Raw genomic sequence first — 22,767 nt, 5'->3', positions numbered from 1 at the left:
ATCAGTGTTGTTTTACACAGTGAATGTATTTGCAGGCTTTTACTTTGAAGGTCACAGTTTTGATTTTGTGACTGTCGAGCAGCTAAATGAGGTGAAAAAACAAAAAAAACCACAAAGACTAAAGTGTAAAAATAAGTGAATTCAACTTATTTATGTGATAAACTTTATTTATATACCACCTTTAAAAACACAAGTTTACAAGTGCCATAACATAACATAACATAACATAACATAACATAACATAACATAAGAGACAAACAAATTGAGACCAGGAGGACTCAAATTAAAATACAGGATGAAGTTAATTAGATAAAATAAATAAAAATCTATTTATACATGATAAAAATAGAAAGATGAGATACAATAAGATAATAAAAGATGGGATAAAAGAGTTAAAACAGAAGAAGGTGTGAAGTAAAACTAAGAGCATCACAGATTCACCTCCGAGGGTCACACACGCACACACACTCTACATAAAACACATAAAACACACACACCGTTTATATTTAAACCTGTAAAGGAGTGAGAACCAGAAGGAAGTGACTTGTCGTGTGAACGTTTCCCTGCAGCGAGCTCTGCGGACCGGCACCAGCACGCGACTGGACGAACGCGTCTTCGCCATGTGTGAGTTCAAGACGCAGCCGCTGCAGCAGCTGATGAGGATGGTTCACCCGGACCTGTACCGGCTGGACAACATGTCGGACCAGGTGGGACCAGAACCAGACGCTCTGGGGGGAGGGGGGTTTAGTTTGAATTGAACTGATCCTGAACTATAAAACCAGTGGTGGAAGCATCCAGATGAGAAGTTCAGGTTCTGCTTTTAAAACTTCATCCTTATTAAAGCACATTAGTGTCAAAGGGAATCATACAAAATGGCCGTCAGAGCTTCGTTTTCCATATTTATCATCATTTTTATTAGTATGTTTAACATGAATCTATATGTTTTGTGTCTATTTATCGTAAATTAGAAAATTAAATACTAAAAATACAGCTGCTGGGTGCAGTAAATGTAAAGTGGTCAGTGCAGTGCAGCATCTCTGAGGGTCAAACACAGATACTGAAGTAAAAGCGCCTCACTTAACATCCATCACATTAGTTTTTTGATTACTAATTAGGTCATTACAGTTAAAACACAAACCAGTTGTAATTTGGGATTATTTGGTGAGTAAATAGAGAGTATTAGAGGGGTAGGAATAATCAATATTAAAATTCAAGCAGCACAGTTAATCACAATGTAATTTAAATCGCTAAATGGTGAAAAATGAATTTCTCGGACAACCAATCAGATCATCGAGACGTTTGTTTTGGAACAAGACCAAACAAAAATCTTGAATTTGAACATTTTTGATACAAAAATTCACACTAACGTCACAACATCTGCTCATATAATCACAATATGGTTTTTATATCTTGCCGCCTGAGTGGTTTGGGGTTTTATAAAGTGTTTTTTATTTTGACAGTAAAACTGGACAGAGACAGGAAATAGAGAGAGATAAGGATAAAGAGAGAGAGAGGAATGACACACAGCAAAGGGGCCGCTAGGTGGAATCGAACCTGGGACTAAAGCTTCTGTTATACAGAGTGAACTGTACGAGGCCTCATAAAAACTCCTGCAGTGTGTTTTTCTGTGTGTAGCTGCTGTTGTCGCTATGAACTCAGCACATTAGTTGTAATTGATGTGATTGTGCTTCTGCATATTCGACCCTGTGGGGATCGAACCTGTTACTAACGAGCTGCTGCGTCCCTGTGCGGCCTGTAGGGGGCGCTGCACCTGAACGACACCGTGGTGCCGCAGCCTCCCCTGCTCCACCTGGCGTCCGACCGCGTGAGCAGAGACGGAGCGTTCCTCATGGACTGTGGCAGCGTAAGAAGATTTTTATTATTATTTATTCACGAAGGAGATGAAGTTTATTTCTGATCGATTACGTTTATATTTTAATTTATTTTATTTTATTTTATTCTCTTCCTGCTGCAGGTGTTTTACTTGTGGATCGGAAAATGCTGCAACGAGATGTTCATCAGAGACGTGCTGGGCTGCCCCAACTACGCCTCCATCCCCCCCAACATGGTGAGTGTTATGGTATTGGAACGTATCGGATGTTATTTATTGATCGGATATCGTTTGAAGAACAAGAGCGAGCTGAAAGCAGTTGGCGAGGAGTTTTAGCGATTAGCATCCTTACGCTTTTATCGCAAATATTTAGTTTTAAAACTTTTAAGTTGTTGCATTTTAGACGACAAACTTTTATTTGTCCTGTTCAGCTGAAATATATGTTATAAATATATATTATTTTAATACCTTTTTATTCTTTTTCTACACTTTTTGCACTTTCAACTTATTTAAATTTCCAATTTGAAAGCAGCTCCATCTGTTTATATGAGACGACACAAAGTTGAATAATATTTTTCTTATTATTAAATTTTTAATGCATTTTTATAGTGTATTTTATATTTTTTTGCTCTTGTAATAAGAAGTGCAGTGCCCTGTTTACTACAGTTTTGTCTAATCTTAACTAACAGCATTATATATCTCAAAAGACACTAAATTATCTCCCTACAAAGGAGCTGAATTTCTTATTTTCTATATTTTTGTTGTGCTCCTCAAACTATCCGTCCATTCACTTACTTTTTAAAACATTTTCTGGTTTAAAATGAGAAGAAAAACAAAACAAAAAGAGAAGTAATGAGGTAACATATCAAAACATTAAATGTCCTGAGCGTCTGCAAAATGAAAAATAATAGAATAACAATCATTATTAGTTCAGTCTGGTTCGTACTCGGTGGAGGGAGGACGTGTCATCACATCAGTAAATAAACTGTGTTCAAACGTCTCCACACACACAAACGCTGCCGCCGCCGCCCAGTTGTCGAGTGGATGATGCAACACACACACACACACACACACACACACACACTTCTCTAGAAAATGAGTCAGAGTTTTGCTCGAAAGTCAGAGAGCGACCGTGTTTCTGTGTTTTCTGCTGCTGCAGCTTTTTAACACTCGGCCTAGAAAACTCTGTCACCTCCACACAAACAGCAGCAGTCAGCACCTGTGTGTTGATTTTATTCCTCCACAAAGGTGTGTGTGTGTGTCTCTCTGTGTGTGTTTGCTGCAGTAAAAACAAACCTTGTTGTTGTTCATGTTGTTGTTGTTGTTGTTGTTGAATCCCAGAGTCACATTCCTGAGCTGGAGACGCCACTGTCCGACCGGGTGAGAGCGTTTCTGGACTGGCTGCAGGACAACCGGGCGTTCAGCTCCACGCTACACGTCATCAAGTAAGCACCACTAAGCACCGCACGCTGCACATCTGGACCCACATCTGCACCTGTGATGAGCCCCCGACAGAACGCACCTGATACACGACCACAGATAAACACCTGATGATGGTGTCAGAGGTTTTATTTACACCAAGATCATTTATTTTAGATTTATTCATCACACTTTTTTGTTGTTGTTTCCACTCTGATTTTATTTTAAATTATTTATTTATTTGCGTAAGTTGAGAATGAAACATCTGGATGGAGACAGAGTCTGCTGTAAAATCTTCTCATCAAATACACAATTCAGCAACTCCAAAACGCTCTGGTGGACAAGTTGTGACCTGCACATTCACCACGCTATGAGATAATAACAGAACGTTACCAGACAGAGTTGTTGTCAAGGTAAATTCATGCAAAGCCGCTGATGTGCGTTGCCTTCAGGGGCGGTTTTTCAGCAGCAGTCTCTGCATTTACCTCTAAAACGACTCTGTCTGGTAACGTTCTGTTATTATCTCATAGTGTGGTGAATGTGCAGGTCACAACTTGTCCACCAGAGCGTTTTGGAGTTGTTGGATTGTGTATTTGATGAGTTTGATGAGGGGAAACCAAGAAATCCCATTAGCCTCCGTAGCGTAGCTCTGAGCAGCTCGCAGCTCTGCTCCACCGTTCTAAAAATAGCTTGCACCGACAATTAAAGGTAACAAACCTACTGCTCTGACTATAGCGATTAGGAAAAAGTATGGAATTTGGAAATTTCAAATGTGTAGGAACCCTGGATTATGGCAATGGGTCAATTTGCCAAAATGTTGAACTATCCCTTTAAACTTTATATAGACTTTTTTATAAGACAGTTTTTTCCTCTCAAAGCGAAGATCACAGACATTAGAGATTCTATTGGAGAACTATTTTTGATATTTGTGAATCATTTTAGTCTCAAAAATGTCCGGTAGTTTTGAAAATCCACAAGGACAAAGTGTTGTTTGACTCGTCTCGTCCGAAATTGGTGTTAAAAGAATATAATGATGTCATATAAAACCAAACCGAGTGCTGCCATCACTTTAACGCTCTCTCTCTCTCGTTGTTTCTTCCTCAGGGACGAGGCTTCGGCCAAATCCTCTTTCTTCCAGCAGCTGGTGGAGGATCGATCGGACTCGGCCTCTTCCTACCACGAGTTCCTGCAGCACATCCAGCAGCAAATGTCCAAGTAGGGCCACCGTCCTCCTGTCCTCCTCCTCCTCCTCCACACACCCAGAGAAGACGCCGCCGCCGCCGCCGTTGCCGCTCCCGCCGCATCGGGATCCTCCGACCGGCGCCGCAAAGGATTTTCAGTCTCGTAGAGTGAGAAAACGTAGAGTTTTTAGCCACCGACGGACTCCCACCGCTCCCTCAGACCCCCAGTCAGTCGTAGCGCCGAAAGCTCATTGGTCCGCCTCCATCTGAAGGTGAGGAGGGAGGGAGAGAGGGAGAGAGTGAGGGAGGGTGTAGATGTAGAAAAAGAAAAAGGAATAAATGAAGGATTGGTCACACGCCTCAGTCAGTCAGTCAATCAATCAATCAATCAAATCAATCACTGGTTTCCCCCTCGTCACATCGGCTCATCGCTCACGAGAGAAGACGGGGAGAGAAGAGTCGAGCCAAGAAGAAGACGCCACCGCAGCTCGTTTTTTTTTAGTTTGACTTGTTTTTGTGAGCCTCACATGTAGCTAGTGCTCTCTCTCTCTCTCTCTCTCTCTCTCTCTCTCTCTCTCTCTCTTTTCTTTCTTTCTTTTCTTTTTTTACTTCATAATTTATTCCCTTTTCTCACTCCTTCGGTTTTATTTTATTTTGAGACACTTGAATACACTGGAGAACAGAAACGTCCCCTTCTGTTGTTTTTTTTTACCGGCATGAGATTTGAAAATACGCATGTCACCGTTTTGTTTGCTGCTACGACGACGACGACACTGATGACGACGACGACGACGACGATGACGAGTTTGGACGTTTGAGGAAAAAAAGCTGCCGTCGGCTCTGCTCCTCTCCTCCTCCTCCTTCTTCTCCTCCTCTCCGCTCTGCTTTGTGAACTGGTTTTTTCATGTCGAGCTCAAACTTCAGAAGAAAAAAGAAAAAGCCTCTCTCCTCCTCTTCCTCCTCCTCCTCTGTCAACAATCTTATTCTCATTTGTTTAATTTTGTTTTTTTTCCAGGCGCTAACTCGAGTTGCTCTCCACTTTGTAACTATTGAAAAAGAATCTTTTATGTGCGATAATTTATGAACCAGCTTATTAAATAAAAAACAAAAACAGAACTCGGCCTCTTTCGTGCAGATATCTGTGGTTTCAAACAGAATAAATTTGCATCACGTGTTTAGAAGAAAGAAATAACTTTTATTTACACACAGACCTCAAACTGTCAGCGGCGTTGAATTCTGCCGTCATCACTGATGCTGAGGACGATGCTGATTAATATTTCTCTCCTTTTGGGACCTTATTTTCTGACACTTTAACATCTGTCATGTAACAGATTTTACAGCCAAACATGAGAATCAAATTTAAGTCTCCTAAGTAAATCAATAAACAATAATATAATGTGAAGAAGATCTGCTAAAAATTATTGTATTGTGCTCTCCATTCAAAGCAGAAACTAGAAATGAATAGTGTTTCTACCATAGACTGTAAAAAGAATGGACGTAGCACCCGTGACGTTGCGTTTTGTTTTTACAGAAAAGTATAAAAAGGAAGGAAAATGTAAATATGTCTCAGATGAGTGTGACGAGGATACTGTACATATAGACGCTGCATCTTGTTTGTCGGCTGCTTTGGTTTCCTTTTGTTCAACGTCCCAGTTACAAAACTCTCCCAGTCGAGATGGTCGGTGCTCAGGGGCCCAAAGGTTGTCGGGACAGTTTCCCCCACATCATCACCAGCCTGAACTGTTGATACAAAGCAGCATGAATCTAGGATTTCACAAAATTGTGACCCGACCATCCAAATGTCTCGGCAGAAATACGTTTTTCCAATCTGCTATTGTCCAGTTTTTGGACAATTTTTGGTAACCCTTTAATTTACAGGCCGTTAGTTATGTGATAATGTCAAGAAATAACAATTAATTCGGTAGTAATGTCAAGAAATAGCCTGGAAATAACGGTCAATTTCATTCATAAAAGCAAAAGATCACACATGCTTTTCATACTTTTAATTTTTTAGGAAAGGCCAGAATTTTTCTCCACCAAGTCGTTGCAAATTTGCTGTTATTTCTGAGCTATTTCTACGCAATCAATCATTATTTCTTGGCAATATTTCTTGACATTACTATGAAATTGACCTCTTTCTTGATATCATCACGTAATTAATGGCCTGTGAATTAAAGGGTAACCCAGTTAAGTGTTTTTTTAGGCTCGTTCCCTGTTAAACATTAGACAAGGTTGTTTGTCCAAACCCCAGTAGATCAGGGGGCCGTATTAAACGTCCCCTTCTCTCTGCCTCCCCGCCTCACCATTTCCTGTCTCTCTCAACTATCCTATTAATTAAAGGCAAAAAAGCCCCAAAAATATACTTTAAAAAACCAAACCGAAACAGCAACAGTAGACCAGCAGTTTTTTGAGAAGCGCAGACCAGTGACCACGTCACATTCAAAGTCACTTAAATCACCTTTCTTCTTGTGCAAATTATGAGATTAACAGTTGCAAAATGGTCATTAAATCCTGACTGCGACACTGTTTAAATTCGTAATAATGTTTTTATCGTGATTCAAGTATCAGGATAATATCGTATCATTGGGTTTCTGTTGGTTCCCGCTAGAGTTACTTTGCTCTGGGACCAAAACAGTCCTAAAAAATTATTAAAGTACTAAAAACTTAAATTTGTAACTTGGCAATTTACATAAAAGTAGATACTTGACGTCTATGTATTGATAATTATTGCCACTTTTTCCCTTCCAGCCCTTTGTAGTATACAAGAAAATCCAAATCAATGCTTATAATAATCAGCAATGCCCATTAATTTTATATACATTTATTTTCCAGCCTCTACACAGCTCTGCTCTAACAAACCTAATAAATGCGAGACGGACAAGTTGCGTCTCTACGTCTCTGAGCCGTCAAAGCTTCGTCCTGACGCCGAGCCTCTGAGACAACAACAACGCTCAGGTCTGTACGTTCCTGCAGTCAAATCAGAATCACATGTGGAGGCCGGGGCAGCAGCATGACTGCGTCGTCTGTCGGTCACTCAGCGAAATCTACACACACACACACACACACACTCAAACACACACACACTGAACCGATTCATCCACCGTTCACTCCTACCGACCGACAGATGCTGCCAAACATTCAGGATCAGACCGTTGAGAAGACGCACGATACTGAGTCCTTATCAGCGAACACTGGAGCATAGTCTGGAAGTTTTCCCATGAGTTTTTTTTTTTTTTTTAATACCCCCTCCCCCCTAAAAAACACTTCATCCTCCATTAGTTAGTTTCCTTATATGAGAGAGTGGAGCTGCTTTAAGACAGAGCTGTGAAATGAAATACTCTGCAGCTAATCGTCTGTAGTAAACACACAAACTCTTCTCTCGCTCCATTTGCAAACAGATCTGGCTCCCAGATGCTGCTGCTGCTGTTGCTGTTTCTGCTTCTCATGGAAAACTGAATATTTTTCAACCTCTCGTGATGCCAACCAAGAAAAAAGAAGAAAAAAAAAACCCCCAACATTTTTTACATTCTCATTTTTCAGATTTTGGGGTAAAATGTGAGCGAACATGCTGCTGCAGGGAGAGAAACCAGAACCACACGTCGTCCACCTGGCTGCAGATGAGTGCTGCTGCAGAGTCATTAAAAGGCATTTTGAAAAGCAGCATTTTACAAATCTAGGGATAATTGGATTTGTGCGGCCAGATGTTGGTCCTCCCTCCGCTCAGACAAATTAAGCTCAGAGATTTTTCAGATCTGCTTCACTTAGACGTCATTTACGAGTTTCAGCTTCTCTCTCTTTTCTTTTCTTTTTTTCCACCCAACACACAAGCGAGTGCTGTTCTGACGGTTTTTATTTAAACTCTGGCCTTCACACACACACACACACACACACACACACACACACACCTCCAACGGTCCCACTCCCAGGCAGCGCCCCCTCCTCATCACCCATCCCACCCCCTCAGCTCCGGTCCAACTTTCCCTCTTTGATTTATTTATGATCATGAAGTCACAGTTTCCTCGCACAGTAATAATCCACGTAACGAGAGACCAAATGAAGTTAAACAAGGAATAAAAGCCTCAGTGAGAGCAGATGAATCCCCTCAGAAACATCAGTAATGCTTTTTTTTTTTTTTTTTTTTAAAGAAGTTTTTGCTTCTTCAACATCACATGGGAAGTTTTTAAAGGACTGAAAATCTTTCACATGTTTACGACGTGTTAAAGCTTTACAATTGAACGTACGACTCGTACTGAACACAATCTCTCAGGAACGACTTGAGGATGTTTCTCTTTGAATTTGCGAGAAACCTTCATTTAAAGGTCCAGTGTGGAATAATTGTCAAGTATTTTTGGCAATATCTTAATATACTATCCATGAATACATTTGTGTAAGTGTATAATCTCTACAAAATAAAATAAAATTTGTTTGGTTTTCGTAGCCTTATAATTATTCTTTTATATCTACATATAGCAAGGAGAGTGGCTTTAGAGAGTGTCGCAATCTTGTGCCGCCATTTTTGTACGGCAGCCTGAAGGGAAAATCCATCCATTGTGTTCATAAATAAACCAACAAAGAAGGCGGCGGAAGGAAAGAAGGCAGCAGACATATCATAAAATGGTTTAGATCTTCACCTCGTCGCTCCATGCTCCTGAACGCTAAATATCACGGTTTTACACACTGGACCTTTAATGTCTAAAACAAACTGAAATTTAAAGGTCAAAGGTCATTGTGACCTCACAAAAACCTGTTTTTGGCTCTAATTTGAGTTGCATGCACTGATTATAGCACAGCAGCTGATGTTGTGATGGAATTTAATAACGATCAAAGTGTCTTTATTGTGTTTTCATATAACACAACACAACAAACATCACATTCAGAAGACGACAGCAGAAGACTCAAAATATACAACTACAGACAAAACAGTAACAGAACAGATCGTACTAATACCAGACATCAGCAGGGCCGGTTCTAGGCAGGCATGAGGGGGCAGTCAGAAATGTGAAGGGGGCATCATGTGAACACATCATGCTCCAGCACTTTTTTTCTCCGTGCTTATAGTAACTTTATTGAATTGGGTTGTTGACTATGTGTCCAACCCCAACCTGGAGAAGTGGATTGCACTTTGTCAGGCCTCTACCTTCAGACCTGTCCAACTAGGGGCCAGGGGGGCCAACCAGGGTCTTAGAGCCCACATTTTTTACTGTCGTAATGCAAAGAGCCACATTATATGGGGGGTTAGGGGTGCATATACCTGAAGATGCATTGCAAACCCAGAGGGGGTGAAAAAGGTGAGTAGCTAAACCCCTGTAGGTGGGTCTGGGGGCATCCCCCCCAGAAAATCTATGTGATTTTAAAATGTGAGTGAAGCATTCTGGTGTACTCTGAGAGAGGGGAGGGGGGGGGCTTTTAATTTTGTCAACTTGTAATATACACATTTTTTGAGTATATTAAAATGTGCTTTCCCAACTTCTAAAATTTGGATTTGAGGGGGCAAGACATTTATTTGAGGGGCCCCCTCTTGCCCCTGCGTAGAGCCGGCCCTGGACATCAGACACTGTTGGGTTAAAAACTGAAGAATAAAATAGAATAGAAATAGCTGCCAAAACTAAGATGGAGCAGATGATAACTCGTGTTTAAAATAATAAATATAAGGTCTTACAATACCTTCTAGAGTTGCCCTTCACAGTGTTGTGATAGACTTATGTATCAAAGGTCGACTTCGATGTGACAACATATAATGTTCATAATGAGCCTAATGAGTTGTGAGCAGCAGGTCACCGGTTCGATTCCCGACCAGCTGAACCCTTTCCTGTTTTTATCTCCTCGACTCCCTCTCTGTCTCTACTCTCCTTATCAAAGAAACTTTCAAAAACTTAAAATAAATAAACACATAAAAAGGAGAAGAGTGGCAACAGGAGGATGTCGCTGCATCGGCCCAGACTCCTGTAAAACCAAGATATCATCACAGTAAAGTTTTTGTTTGAACTAAATAAACTTTATCAGTGACAAGGAAATAAATTATGCTCCCAGATAATTATGAGAAACCAACCAATGTTAGTCTTTGTTCATGGGAAAATATCAGCACAACATTAAATAAACTTTAATGACTAGTTTGTTTCCAGATAAAGTTGCGTCACCGGAGGCAAAACACCTGTAGCAGCTGATATTCATCTATTAATGTCACATATTATTATTCATCCTGAGCAGCTGCAAACTATGGAGGTACATGTGTGCCTTTATTATTCAATCAAAAACAGTTGATTTAAACAAAAAAGGTATTTTCAAACTTCACTTCAATCAACACAAACAAACAAACAGACCTTTCAACCAAAGAAAAAAAGGTGAATTAAGATTTAGTTTAGTTTGGATTAAAGTCATCTTTTTTGTACTTGGGCCATATTATGGGTAGGATATTTGTGTCTTTATTATTCAATCAAAAAAAAAAACGTTGATTTAAACAAAAAAGATATTTGAAATCAAATAATAACTCACTTCAATAAAAAAAAACCTTTTCAATCAAAGAAAAAAAGGGTTCAAACGCAATTTTTGGGGTCTAAAATATATACTTTTGCATTCAAACTGATTGAAAATATGTTTTTTGTTTAAACTTACTTTTTTTTTTATAATAAGACACAACAGAATAATAAAGACGCAAATGTACCTCCATAGAAAACCTGTGTCAGCGGTTTGTTTTGATATTGTAGACGAGTGATGACAGTGAGCAGGTTCAGTGTTCGGTTGGGTGGAGCTTCCCTCATCACCGACTTTAGTTTTGACTTGAGACGACCGTTAGAAGAAGATAAGGCCTCCGCTCCGCCGCCACCGTCCTCCACATCTCCCTCTTTCCTTCTCTGAAATCAAAACGAACTATTGGGACTCGAACGCCGCCCTGGTCTCGTGCTCTTGGAGGTTATCTGCCTGTGATACGAGCTCTGCCGTCTGGTTGGGGGTTGCGGGTTGAGGAGGGTTTCTCTTGGCTGTGCTCAAAGGCGGTTTCTGTGCTGGTCCTGTAAGCAAACAGTGGGCTATTGTTGCAGCAGATATACTTCAGATAGACCCGGGCTGCAGTCAAAATAGAGAGAGAGAACTTCTTTTTGTAGTCGGCGAGGGAAAAATATTTGAGTCTGTGGCCAGATAAGGACCTCGTGCCTTGTTTTTCTGCCTGTGGTTCGGTACGAGACGCAGATGGTTTATTTAAAATGCGGTTGCGTGTTTTGTCCGTAGCTCTCTTTCAGGGAGGTTTGTCCTGTGGAGTTCATTACTTGTGGTTCAACCTCAGAAGTTTCCATAAGCGCTAAAAGACAACAAAAGGACCGGTTTCACAACACCTGTCTGTGAAAGCAGCATTGATGTGTTTTTTTTTTTTTATCCGTCGTCACGTCCTCTTTACCTCCACAGCCTCCACGCTTTGTTACGAACAAACACCGCTGTTTGTTCAGCTTTCCTGCAGCCAGCCACCGGCCCCCGTGGCCCCTCGTGGCCCGTGGCCCCGGCTGACCGTCGTCCCTCCGACCTCCTGATCAGGCTGCTCGGCTGCCAGGAGGAAGAAGAAGTAGAAGAAGAAGAGTTTGTTTTGATGAGCATTCCTCCTCAGACGGCCCCGAGTCCTCAACTTGAACCACATGCAGAACGACTTCAGAGAGAACAACTGCAGCGGCGCCATTGGTGGAGGCCTCAACACGCACAACATACCACACACACACACACACACACACACACACACACCAGAGCCCAGCAGTGTGTGTGTGTGTTGGACCTCGTTTCATCCTGTGAGGCTCAACTAAAGGAACTTAAAATCATGAGATGAGCCTTAAACATCTCCTGTAATAACTCCCACATCCTCCAGATCACATGTTAATGATCATACTCAAGTTAATACAGTAGTTAGATTCATTCTGCTGCCAGTTTCTGTCTGGATGTCTTCAATCAGAACTAAGTGAAGTTGAAGATTGGATTTCAGAAACCTTATTAAGACTATTTAACAATCTATGGAAGCCTAAAGTGGACATATTCATACATTTTCCCTAGAAAATCTAGAGGAGTCTAGAAATAGCCTAGAAATAACGACCAATTTCATTTAAATGTTGAGAAATGTAGCCAAGTTGATTGATTGTAGAAATAGCCCAGAAATAACGGTCCACTGCAAAGACTTGGTGCAGAAAAACTCTTTCCCAAAAAATTCTAATTATGAAAAGCCTGTGTAATCTTTTGCCTTTATGAAACACATGACATTACTATGAAATTGACCTTTAGGCAATTTCTGGACATTATCACGCAATTAACAGCCTTTAAATTAAAGGCTTACCATTTTTCCTCAGATGTCAACATCTTGATCACACCGTGTTTTTCCAATTTCCAGAGACACAAAAACTTGACTAATGCTAAGCTAGCAATACATATTTGCAATAATCATATCTGAATCATGTGATAGTGGTGTTATGATAAACCAAACAAACTTATTTTCAAACAACAGGTAGCTGCTGTCTTCATAACTTCTAATAATTAATAAGTTTTGAACAAACAATCCAGAAACACTTATTTGTTATTCGGAGTCATGGTGATTTGAACTCTCAGGGCCACCGTAATTCTGTCTACAGTGAAAATATAACAAATGCACCTTATTATTATTGTTATAAGTTGTATTTTGCATGTAATTTTTAAATTTTTTAAGTCTTCCCTCTGACATTTTTGGCACTAATCACTGTCTGTTTCCTTTGATACACTTTTCTGCCGTAATTCAGAGAATTCCCCCATTGTGGACTGACGTCAAGACAAAGTGAGTAATCTGGAAGGTGCATTTTTCACAATTGTTAAATGGAAAGATAATTTTAGGAAATGACACAAAACTAAACTGAATGTTATTTTCTCAAAGGGCGGGCTCATGTAGAAACACCCACACTGTGTTTTAAAGTTTTTCAAGTCCTCAGATGGTTCAGAAAAACCTCTGTTTTTGCTTAAACAAAGACTTTTCTGCTTTTCAAAGCTGCAGATCTTTGGCTCAACTGTTTTGTTTTTGGAGTTCAGTGGACTGAGAGCAGCTCTTTCACAGCTCCTTTAGTGCCTCTCCATAACAAGGTGGCACTTCTTCAGTCTGCTGCTTTTGCACTGTTGCGTTTGGCCGACGGCAGCAGCAGCAACTGGTGGGTTTCAGCCTTGACCTCCTCCCAATAGTCGTTATACCGAGGGCCCCCGGCGTTTGACGTGGAATGTATAAATCCACCCTGTTACGTAACAGATCCTGCCTTTACGCTGCCAGCTTACAGCTCCTCGAAACCTTCTGCTTCCTCTGTATTGGTTGGATCCCCAAACCAACTCAGGAAGTTGTTTTCCTGCTGTCAAGTCTTGGCTTCCCCTTTCTGGCTGTTGAAACGTCTTCAGCACTTCCTCCATGAATGCCAGCCCGAGTAACAAAGAAGAACAAATGGAAAATATCCAGATAGAAATCTCTGTGCCGCCATCCATGTTTCTACAGCGCAGCAGTTGTGCCACTGTGGTCCAGGATTCCCATCCCAGCGGGGGCAACCACGCTATAAATATACCCACACATGTTGGTGTTGAAATCCAGATTGGATTTGAAAACAGATTGGATTAGTTGGACAAACATTTAGAGCAGGGGCTTCGCTGAAGAAACTCCAGCCAGTGAGCTGCAGCTTTTCTGGCTTGACTGAAGAATTAAAGACAATCTGTGAGCTACATGTTCACAAAATGGTCAGCAAACCAGCTGTTTTCTGAACACTTAAGTAAGGAGGTATCAAAAAAACAGGTAACTGTGAGGTGACTCCAACAGCAGACCCAGCAAATATGATCTGTACTGATATTCATGTTCCCCAGATGGTGATGATTGGTGCCGTCTTGGGGATGAAATTTTAGCTCGACCTAGGATGAACTTCAGTAACCTGACCAACACTGGGTCCAACCTTTAATATGTCCAGTACTTGGGTAAATGACCTTAATACAGTACCTGCAGAACTTACCATTGACATATCATGGTGGTAGACTCTTAAAGGGATAGTTCAACATTTTGGCAAATTGGCCCATTGCCATTGCCATAATCCCTATAGTCATAGCAGTAGGTTTGTCACCTTTATTTGTCGGTGCAAGCTATTTTTAGAACGGTGGAGCAGAGCCGCGAGCTGCTCAGAGCTACGCTACGGAGGCTCATGGGATTTCTTGGTTTCCATCATCAAACTCAGCAAATACACAATCCAAAAACTCCAAAACGCTCTGGTGGACAAGTTGTGACCTGCACATTCACCACGCTATGAGATAATAACAGAACGTTACCAGACAGAGTTGTTTTCAAGGTAAATGCAGAGACTGCTTGCTGAAAAACTGGAACGCACATCAGCAGTTTTGCATGAGTTAGTGCATTTTTTAGATTAGATTAGATTAGATAAACTTTATTGTCCCCAAAAGGGGAAATTTGTTTTGGGCATGAACCTACTGCTATGACTTTAGAGATTATGGCAATGGGCCAATTTGCTAAAATGTTGAACTATCCCTTTAAGTTGTGTCCCAGTTCAAGGATGTTTGAGGTTGTTTCCCTTTGTAGCCGAAATAAGATGGTATGGTCTTTTTGCTTTGCATTATCAGCTGTGCCAGCTCTTACCTTTGTGTCAAAAGTTCCTGTCACCGACTGTAGCAAAGCAACCCTTACAACAGGTGACAACAACTTTTAAGGTCCTTGTTTTATACAGCTGTACCGTTATCTGCTGACTTGATTATTGGCATGGAATGAATCTTAGGTATTGGTTGTACCTACTGTAGATGGATCCCAGTAGGCTTGCCTGTCCTACAAATAAAGAAACATCAAAGGAATATTTAAAGTGTGCTGGCTTTTCTCCCCTCCCAGTAGGATCCCATTGGACCCATGTTCCCATGGCAATCCAGACAGTTGTTTTTTTGGGTGTTGATCAGTTTTCAAATGCCGCCTCCAAAAGATTCAACCGCTTCATTGGGAAACGCCAATGGTCTTGCTAGCAGAGTGACTCAGGGTACAGTAATGCTTGGTAATGAGGTAATTCACTCACCTTTTACAGATCAATAACGTCATGGTAATGTGTGCAAGCTTGTGACCTTTAGATCTGAAAACATGAGTTATTGTTATTCTCCCTTTAAGTTTCTTCTGATTACAGATCTGTTATTTACAGGTTGTTTTTTTTTTAAATGCCTCCAACCATGTGTGTGTCTGTCAACAGCAGTTCATTGTAAACACTCAGGAAGACGGCAGCCACGTTTCCGCCCCTCTCAGGTCAATGTGAATTAGATTCTCCATTCCCAGATGTTTTTGTTTGACGAGTGGGTGGGTGGGTGGGTGAGTCGCTGGGAGCTGAGACTTATGTAAGGGCCATGTGCCAACCATGACTCCCAGCCAACATAATGAACTGCCTCCTCTGGGCATCGGTCCTGACTCGCAGCCGCTCTTTAATGAAAACAAGGCTGTGTGAATTACGAGGGTTAAACGATGAGGACAGGGGGACGAGGGTGGTGAGACTACCAGAGATCTATTCTCCCTGTTTCCCACAGGAGCCAGAGATTTATTAATAGTAACCTACTGTACATATTTGATTCTCCATGGATTTACTGTCTCATGAGGAGGATGAGGCTCCACTTCTCTACACAAACTTCAGTGTTTGTCTTGGATTTAGTCCTCCTTTCCTGCTCCTCAGGTCCCAGCTTAAACAGGCTCTTGCCATTTGTTGCCTTTTTTTTTTAACAGACACTGAGATGTATTCATGAAAACCTGACATTATCCATTCCTGATTCATGAAAGTCTCAAAGCAAATTAGCCACTGGCCAACTCCTATCTGTTTATCTCCACACAGGGATGGAAAATATCACTGTCAACAACCACCAATATTAGCTATGGGCCTAGTAATCACTTTGTGTTTGTTTAATATACAGACGGATGACAGGAAACAGGAAAAACCAACATCTAGTGTCTCACTATTGTTTTGGGTCACTACAGTACTATGCTGGAGGACAAACACCCATCTTCCTACAGATTTTCCCTTGTTTGGTGTTTTGATGATGATGGTGGTGGGACGCTGGTGGTCCGAAGCCTCCCATATATATATCTCTGTGTGGTCTGCTGGTCAAACAAAACAAGGGATTTCATGGCAATCAATCAAGTATTAATTAGGTTTCATGTTGTGTGTTTTTTTTATTATCAGGGCCCACTCGATTAGGGGGTTTGGGAGTACTGTATATTGGCTCAACATTGTAGGACTTCTTGTTTGTTAAACCACAGATTCTTGATTTGTGGCATGCATGCAACAGTTTGGGTAACCCTGGTCAAAATTTCTGTTAAAGTAAACAGTTTAGCAAGTGGAAGATGAAATGATCTCCAAAAGGCGCATAGTTATGGATGAAACATTCCCTTTACATTTTAAACAACATATTATTTTTTTACATTTTCAAAATGACAGAAAAGGAAAAGGGTGAGCAGCAAAGGTTTGGGCCCCTTGCATACAGTATTATAGTACCTCGTAGCCCCCTCCTTTGGAAACTATCACAGCCTGTAAATAGTAAATATCTTGTCTGATACCTTGGTACCTGAGATACCCGAGAGCTCAAGTCTCCTGGGTTTCCCATTCTTTTGCAGGCTGCTGCTTTGTTTCCCTTTCTCACAAAAATAATACACTGATATTGCTTAAACTATTGAAAAAGAGTGTTTCATGTTTAACTTTATGCCTTTTGGAGATCATTTCATCTTCCACTTGCTGAACTGTTCACATTAACAGAAATTTTGACCAGGGGGGTGCCCAAACTTTTGCACACCACTGTATAAAAAGATTCAATGTGGAGCTGTTTAACGCTACTTCTGATGGATCTGACACCTGGATTAATGCAACTGCTCTAGTTTTTCCATGACTAATGAATAGGCTTTAAGTGTCAAGTAACAAAGTCCAACTGGTGAGAGCCCATCTGAGATCATACATTACAAGCTTATTCAGGCTGTAAACGCTGTCGTCCTCGTAAAATCAATCATTACATTAGTAGGAGCTGTTATTATATTTACATATGTCTCACAGCTTTGGCAGTAACAGCCCTGTCTTCTTCCGTCTCTCCATCTCTAATGGAAACACTGACAGGTAGACTGCAGTGACATTGTGCTACTGATGTCATGACGTCAGCCTCTGACTGTGACAGTAAACAGCTGTGACTCCGGCCGAGCATCTGTATACGAGTGGAGAAATCACAGTAAAGCTGCAGTGACGAGGCGTTCGTGGCCGGGGAGTTTGACGCGCGCTCCTGTACTTAGGCGTAAAAACAACACTTTACAACATGCCTGCACAGGACGCAGCCGTCGTCTGCGAGGAGATGATCCCATGTCTCGCTGCAGGAATGCCACATGGGATCTTCAGTGATTCACACTTTGTCACGAGTGTGCGATCACCTCAGGGCCGTTTTATCCTCCCAACAGAAATCACATCCTGAGGGATCGTGAAGCTCCGTCCCAGAGAAAACTGAGTCACGTCTTTATTTTCACATGGATTATGTTCAGTCAGACTCAGATCAATCTGATGTAACTTTCACAAACTATTTATAAGATATTTCCATCTTTCATGTCCCATGTGCAGCTTCTGGTCACATAAATTAATTATAAATGTGGACAGTCCTTTTGAATCTCATCAATAAAGGTAGTTAAGTGATGTGTGGATATAAATAAGAATTCATTATACGTTTGATTACACTTATCAAACTCAATTACAGACCATCTTTATTATATATAATGAAAATGTAAACAATAAAACAAGCAAAAACCAATTAAGCATCCATGATATCAATATAATTACAAGTAATGACCCATAACAATCAGAATTCAAGTTTATTCACATACAGACTGCTCCATTGGTCATGCCCCAACTATATACCAATTCTGTACAGTACGAGCACAACATACTAATTGTCATATACGGATTAATAATGATTAATTATATTAATTCACATTTTTTCCCATCACTAGTTGATTTTCCATTCAGTCGCACCATGTTTAATCTGCACATTTGTCATTTTCCCCACAATGAACGGACTTAAATACGATATACTACCTATATTACCAAACATAAACTTCTACAGTAAAATGTTTTTTTTTTTCTTAACAAGCCAATAGTAAATGACGGTTTGACATAGATAGATTAATATGTACCAGTGGAGAGTGTCCTGGTCACATACTGTAAAGAACGTGTCTTCTGAACGTCAAACATGAAGATAAAGAGAACAAAGTGAACTGATGCTATGGAGCGTTTCTTATCCTCCAACATGCTGGTGAGTGAAGTGAGTGTTTCAGTTTTATCTGGAGAGTCGAGGAGTCGACTCGCTGATAAATCTGCTGCTGAGAAACGTGCTGAGCTGGAAAGACGACAGCAGTGGATGTAAATAGTGACTGCAGATAGAACAGTGAAGAATGAGATCACCGCTGGACGAGCTCATCTTCACCTCCACACTGTCATTAGACAGTCTGCCTGCTCAACTTTGAACTAAAAACAGTTTGAAAAGACGTGAAAACAATCTGTGAAGGTTTTTCTGTCTAAATTAGTTGTAATTGTTAGATTTTTTTTGTTTATGTTTATGTCAGGGCCTCATCGAGACTTTAACTTTGTTAAAATCAGGAAAGAGAAAAGGACCTCATCTTATTTTAGGTGTGAATAAAACTGGAGATTATGTGTCAGATTAAAGTCAGTTTTACGAATCAAATTTGACTTTATTTCTGATATAAAACACACACGATGTTGTCACAGTAACAGGAAGTAAATGCTCTCATCAGCAATAGTTTTTCAAAAACTTTACAATTTTGAAAGACCCCATTCATACAATTACCTAATAATTAATAATATCCTCATGGATTATTGTTATATGCTGCTGGGAGGTGCTGAAAATGTAATGTAATGGATAAATAATCAAAATCCTTTTGCCTCATATCATTTCAGTCTTATAATTTAAAACATGTGCTGAGTTTGTACCATTTGCAGGTTTCAAAACAATCTCAACATTCACTAATTACAAATTAAACCATAAATTAGGGTTAATAGATGACATTTAGTATCATTAGGTGAACTCTTCTTTCCCTTTTTTGAATCAGAAATGCAGTGAAACCCATTAACTTCAGTTTTCGAAAAGTAGATATTTATGATGTTTTCATAATCTGTTGTGAGGGAGAAACCATGACTCATTCATTACTGCTATAAAGTATTAACAGTATTAATCACAAGTGTGTGACGTTCAGGTCGCACAAGGTCGCTGACATTTACGGACACAAATCCTGCCTCATGAATGACTTCACTATCTCTGACACTGACTGGAAATAAAAGGTTGTGACCTCCTGAGATATTTTTACTCTGGGCCACTCACTGTTATCATAGTGTTTCTCTATTTCTGGCTCCAGAGAAGTCCTGTTATTCCACATGTAGTAGGCAGAAAAGCAGCAGCAGGTCACTCATTTATCAGGAGATTTAATGGTTTTCAGACCAAACACTTTGCTCAGTAACTGGAGGATATTTGTTTATTGCCAAAATAAACTCCTCCATGTGATTCAGCAACAAAAAACTTGCTATTCTTGCAACATTAGTGCAGAAAAAGTGAAGTAACATGACACAGAGTCAGTTTATCTAAAGGTTTAACTCCAAACATAACTCCAACTGTAAATAAGATTAATTATAATCATAGTTTACATGAGTTTTAAATCACCGACACTTTCATTGTTTACATATTTTTAAGGACACTTTGAGTTAGTGTTTGTGTGAAACAGTAGAAAATGTGTTTTTTCCCACAGAGACGACAAACAGGCGATACGTTCACTGACAAACAGTAAAAGATAGTACTGTTCTACTTGGTGTCATGTGCAGAAACATCTCCGACACCATCAGGCGCTCGGTGTGAACTTTGAACCTTCAGATAGGATTTACTTTTCTTATCTTCAAAATACGACCGGAGCGATCTGCAGCAGCCAATCAGCTCGGACGGCGGCAGTTTTTATTTACCCGACGACGAGGCCTTTTCCACTGAATCCCACAAATTATGTTTGTCCGCCATAAAACAACAGCTTGTTATCGGCAGGATCAACATATGCTGTGGTGTGTAGGAGGGGGATGATATTCAATCATTCATCAAACTCTGCTTGTGTAGTGCAACGTCTGAAACGGCTTTTATAGCTGCGTTCAGGGGCTACGAGAAGGTCCGACAACAACACAGCCCTTTGCAATATATAGAGGTAGAGTTCTGCAAGAAGAGCAGTGGGAGGTCAGAGATAAATTTGGATTCGCAAACTAAACAAACCGGAGAAATTCAGCCCTTGGAAGTCGACTTCCAGGTCAACACACTGACTTCCGACTTCATTTTGTTCTCAGCTTTTCCAGCCTGAGGTCCTGCTGGCTATCACATATCAACCACCCGCCACCCCCCACCCTGACTCACGCCCATGAAATCTTGCATTTTGAGGTAATTTCCTCTGAGTGTGTCAGGTTGCGATTTCACAATAAACAAGCGACACCACAGTCGAGCTGGACAGAGAACAGTCCTGCATTTTAAAGGGATAGTTCAACATTTTGGCAACTTTGCCCATTGTCACAATCCCTATACTGTAGTCTCAGGAGTAGGTTTTTTACCTTTAATTGTTGGTGCAAGCTATTTTTAGAACAGTGGAGCAGAGCCGCGAGCTGCTCAGAGCTACGCTACGGAGGCTAATGGGATTTCTTGGTTTCCCTCATCAAACTCATCAAATACACAATCCAACAACTCCAAAACGCTCTGGTGGACAAGTTGTGACCTGCACATTCACCACGCTATGAGATAATAACAGAATGTTACGAGACCGAGTCGTTTTAGAGGTAAATTCATGCAAAACCGCTGATGCACGTTGCCTTCAGGGACAGTTTTTTGGCAAGCAGTCTCTGTATTTGCCTAAAAAACAACTCGTAACATTTTTATTATTTCATATTTGTCCACCAGAGCGTTTTGGAGTTGTTTGATTGTGTATTTGATGAGTTTGATGAGGGAAACCAAGAAATCCCATTAGCCTCCATAGCATAGCTCTGCTCTGCTGTTCTAAAAATAGCTTTTTTTTAGATAATTAAAGGTAACAATCTACTCCTAAATATATAGGAATTATGATAACGGGCCAATTTGCCAAAATGTTGAACTATCCCTTTAAGCATTTTCACAAGTGGTTGTTGACTGTCGGAAAAAAAGAGGGATAGAGTAGGAAATAAACAGTTTCTAGACACCTAAAAGCCCAGCGATTAGACCTCAGATAGACGGTAAACAACGCTGCAAAGATGGCTGCATTAAAGGATAGAAGGAGCGTCTGAATTCATCATAACTTACCGTCTGTATCACAGGTGAGGTTTTTGTATGGATTCGTGTGGGCGAGACATTATTTGGCAGGCAGGAGGAAATCACCCAGAAAGCTTTGCAGTGGCTTAAGTCAAGCTTTCAGTGAGAGTACCACATAATTATGGGTCTAATCAAAATCCAAAGATAGCATCAAAGGGAACTCTGTGGTGTGTTTGTGTGTGTGTGTGTTGAGGATACAGATGCATTATCAGGCCGCTATTTACTGTTTCTACCATGTGAAATTCAACATGGTCGGTCGGGATGTTTCCTTTGCCACAAAATCACCATAACAGTCTGTGTTTATCTCATCAAAGTGAGTCATGTAAATATTCCGCTCATTTCTAGTGCAGTTAAAATTGCGTAATAACAATTGCTGGTGAGGAAAGTGTTTTTAGGGTGTGTGTGTGTCGTGTTTGTGTGTTGAAGATTGTAGAAGGGGGGGTATCTTATCTTTGTTGTCATGCTAGAACAGGCGGCTCCCAAAGCATTGTGCCCTCCTCAAGTCAGTCAACATGTTCTGTAATGAGAGTGGATGAGATGCATGAACATAAACAGAGTCAGATTAATCTTAAAATATAGTGTAAATAAATCCTTTATCCTTGGATTATTTCAGGCTCCAGCTGAGCCAGCCTGTATCCTTGTTTAAACCTAAACGCTCCCCTGGGACTCACACAATAGCCTATGAGCAAATGGTCGTGACGCTATAGTGAATATTGAGCCAATTGGATTTTTATGTTCATATGTTACATAATATTCCTATGTGTACTTTGGCAATTATATTTCCAGTGACCTTTATTTTTATAAAGCTTTTATACTGTCTTCATCAGCAGTGTTTGGTACATTACAGCTAAATCTTTAGGAAACGGTGAACATTTTTGGAAATACATGTAGCTTATTACATTTCTTGCCAAGCATTGGTACCACTCTCATGTTCAGTATCACACTAAAGCTAGCAGGTGATTAGACTAACTTAGGTTTAATTGAAAGCTTCAAATTTCAACA

The 22,767-nt window shown here is 40.5% G+C and overlaps 1 protein-coding gene across 4 annotated transcripts in view; it reads left to right on the top strand.

Annotated features, from left to right (window-relative positions):
* sec24b (SEC24 homolog B, COPII coat complex component) overlaps positions 1-5,547 on the top strand; it is a 35,431-nt gene extending 29,884 nt beyond the window's left edge. For all 4 annotated transcript variants that reach the window (XM_085789233.1, XM_085789235.1, XM_085789234.1 and 1 more), the window contains 5 exons: positions 570-707; positions 1,760-1,864; positions 1,976-2,068; positions 3,173-3,276; positions 4,355-5,547. In XM_085789233.1, the coding sequence (XP_085645359.1) occupies positions 570-707; positions 1,760-1,864; positions 1,976-2,068; positions 3,173-3,276; positions 4,355-4,469 (555 nt within the window). In that variant the 3' untranslated portion in view covers positions 4,470-5,547. The remainder of the gene's footprint in view (positions 1-569; positions 708-1,759; positions 1,865-1,975; positions 2,069-3,172; positions 3,277-4,354) is intronic.
* The last annotated feature ends 17,220 nt before the right edge of the window (positions 5,548-22,767 follow it).

This window comes from Trachurus japonicus, chromosome 10, assembly GCF_045865225.1.
Source record: "Trachurus japonicus isolate A0001 chromosome 10, Traja_1.0".
Lineage (NCBI taxonomy): Eukaryota > Metazoa > Chordata > Actinopteri > Carangiformes > Carangidae > Trachurus > Trachurus japonicus.
The sequence above is the reverse complement of the archived record's forward strand: the minus strand, read 5'-3'. Positions and strand labels throughout refer to the sequence as shown.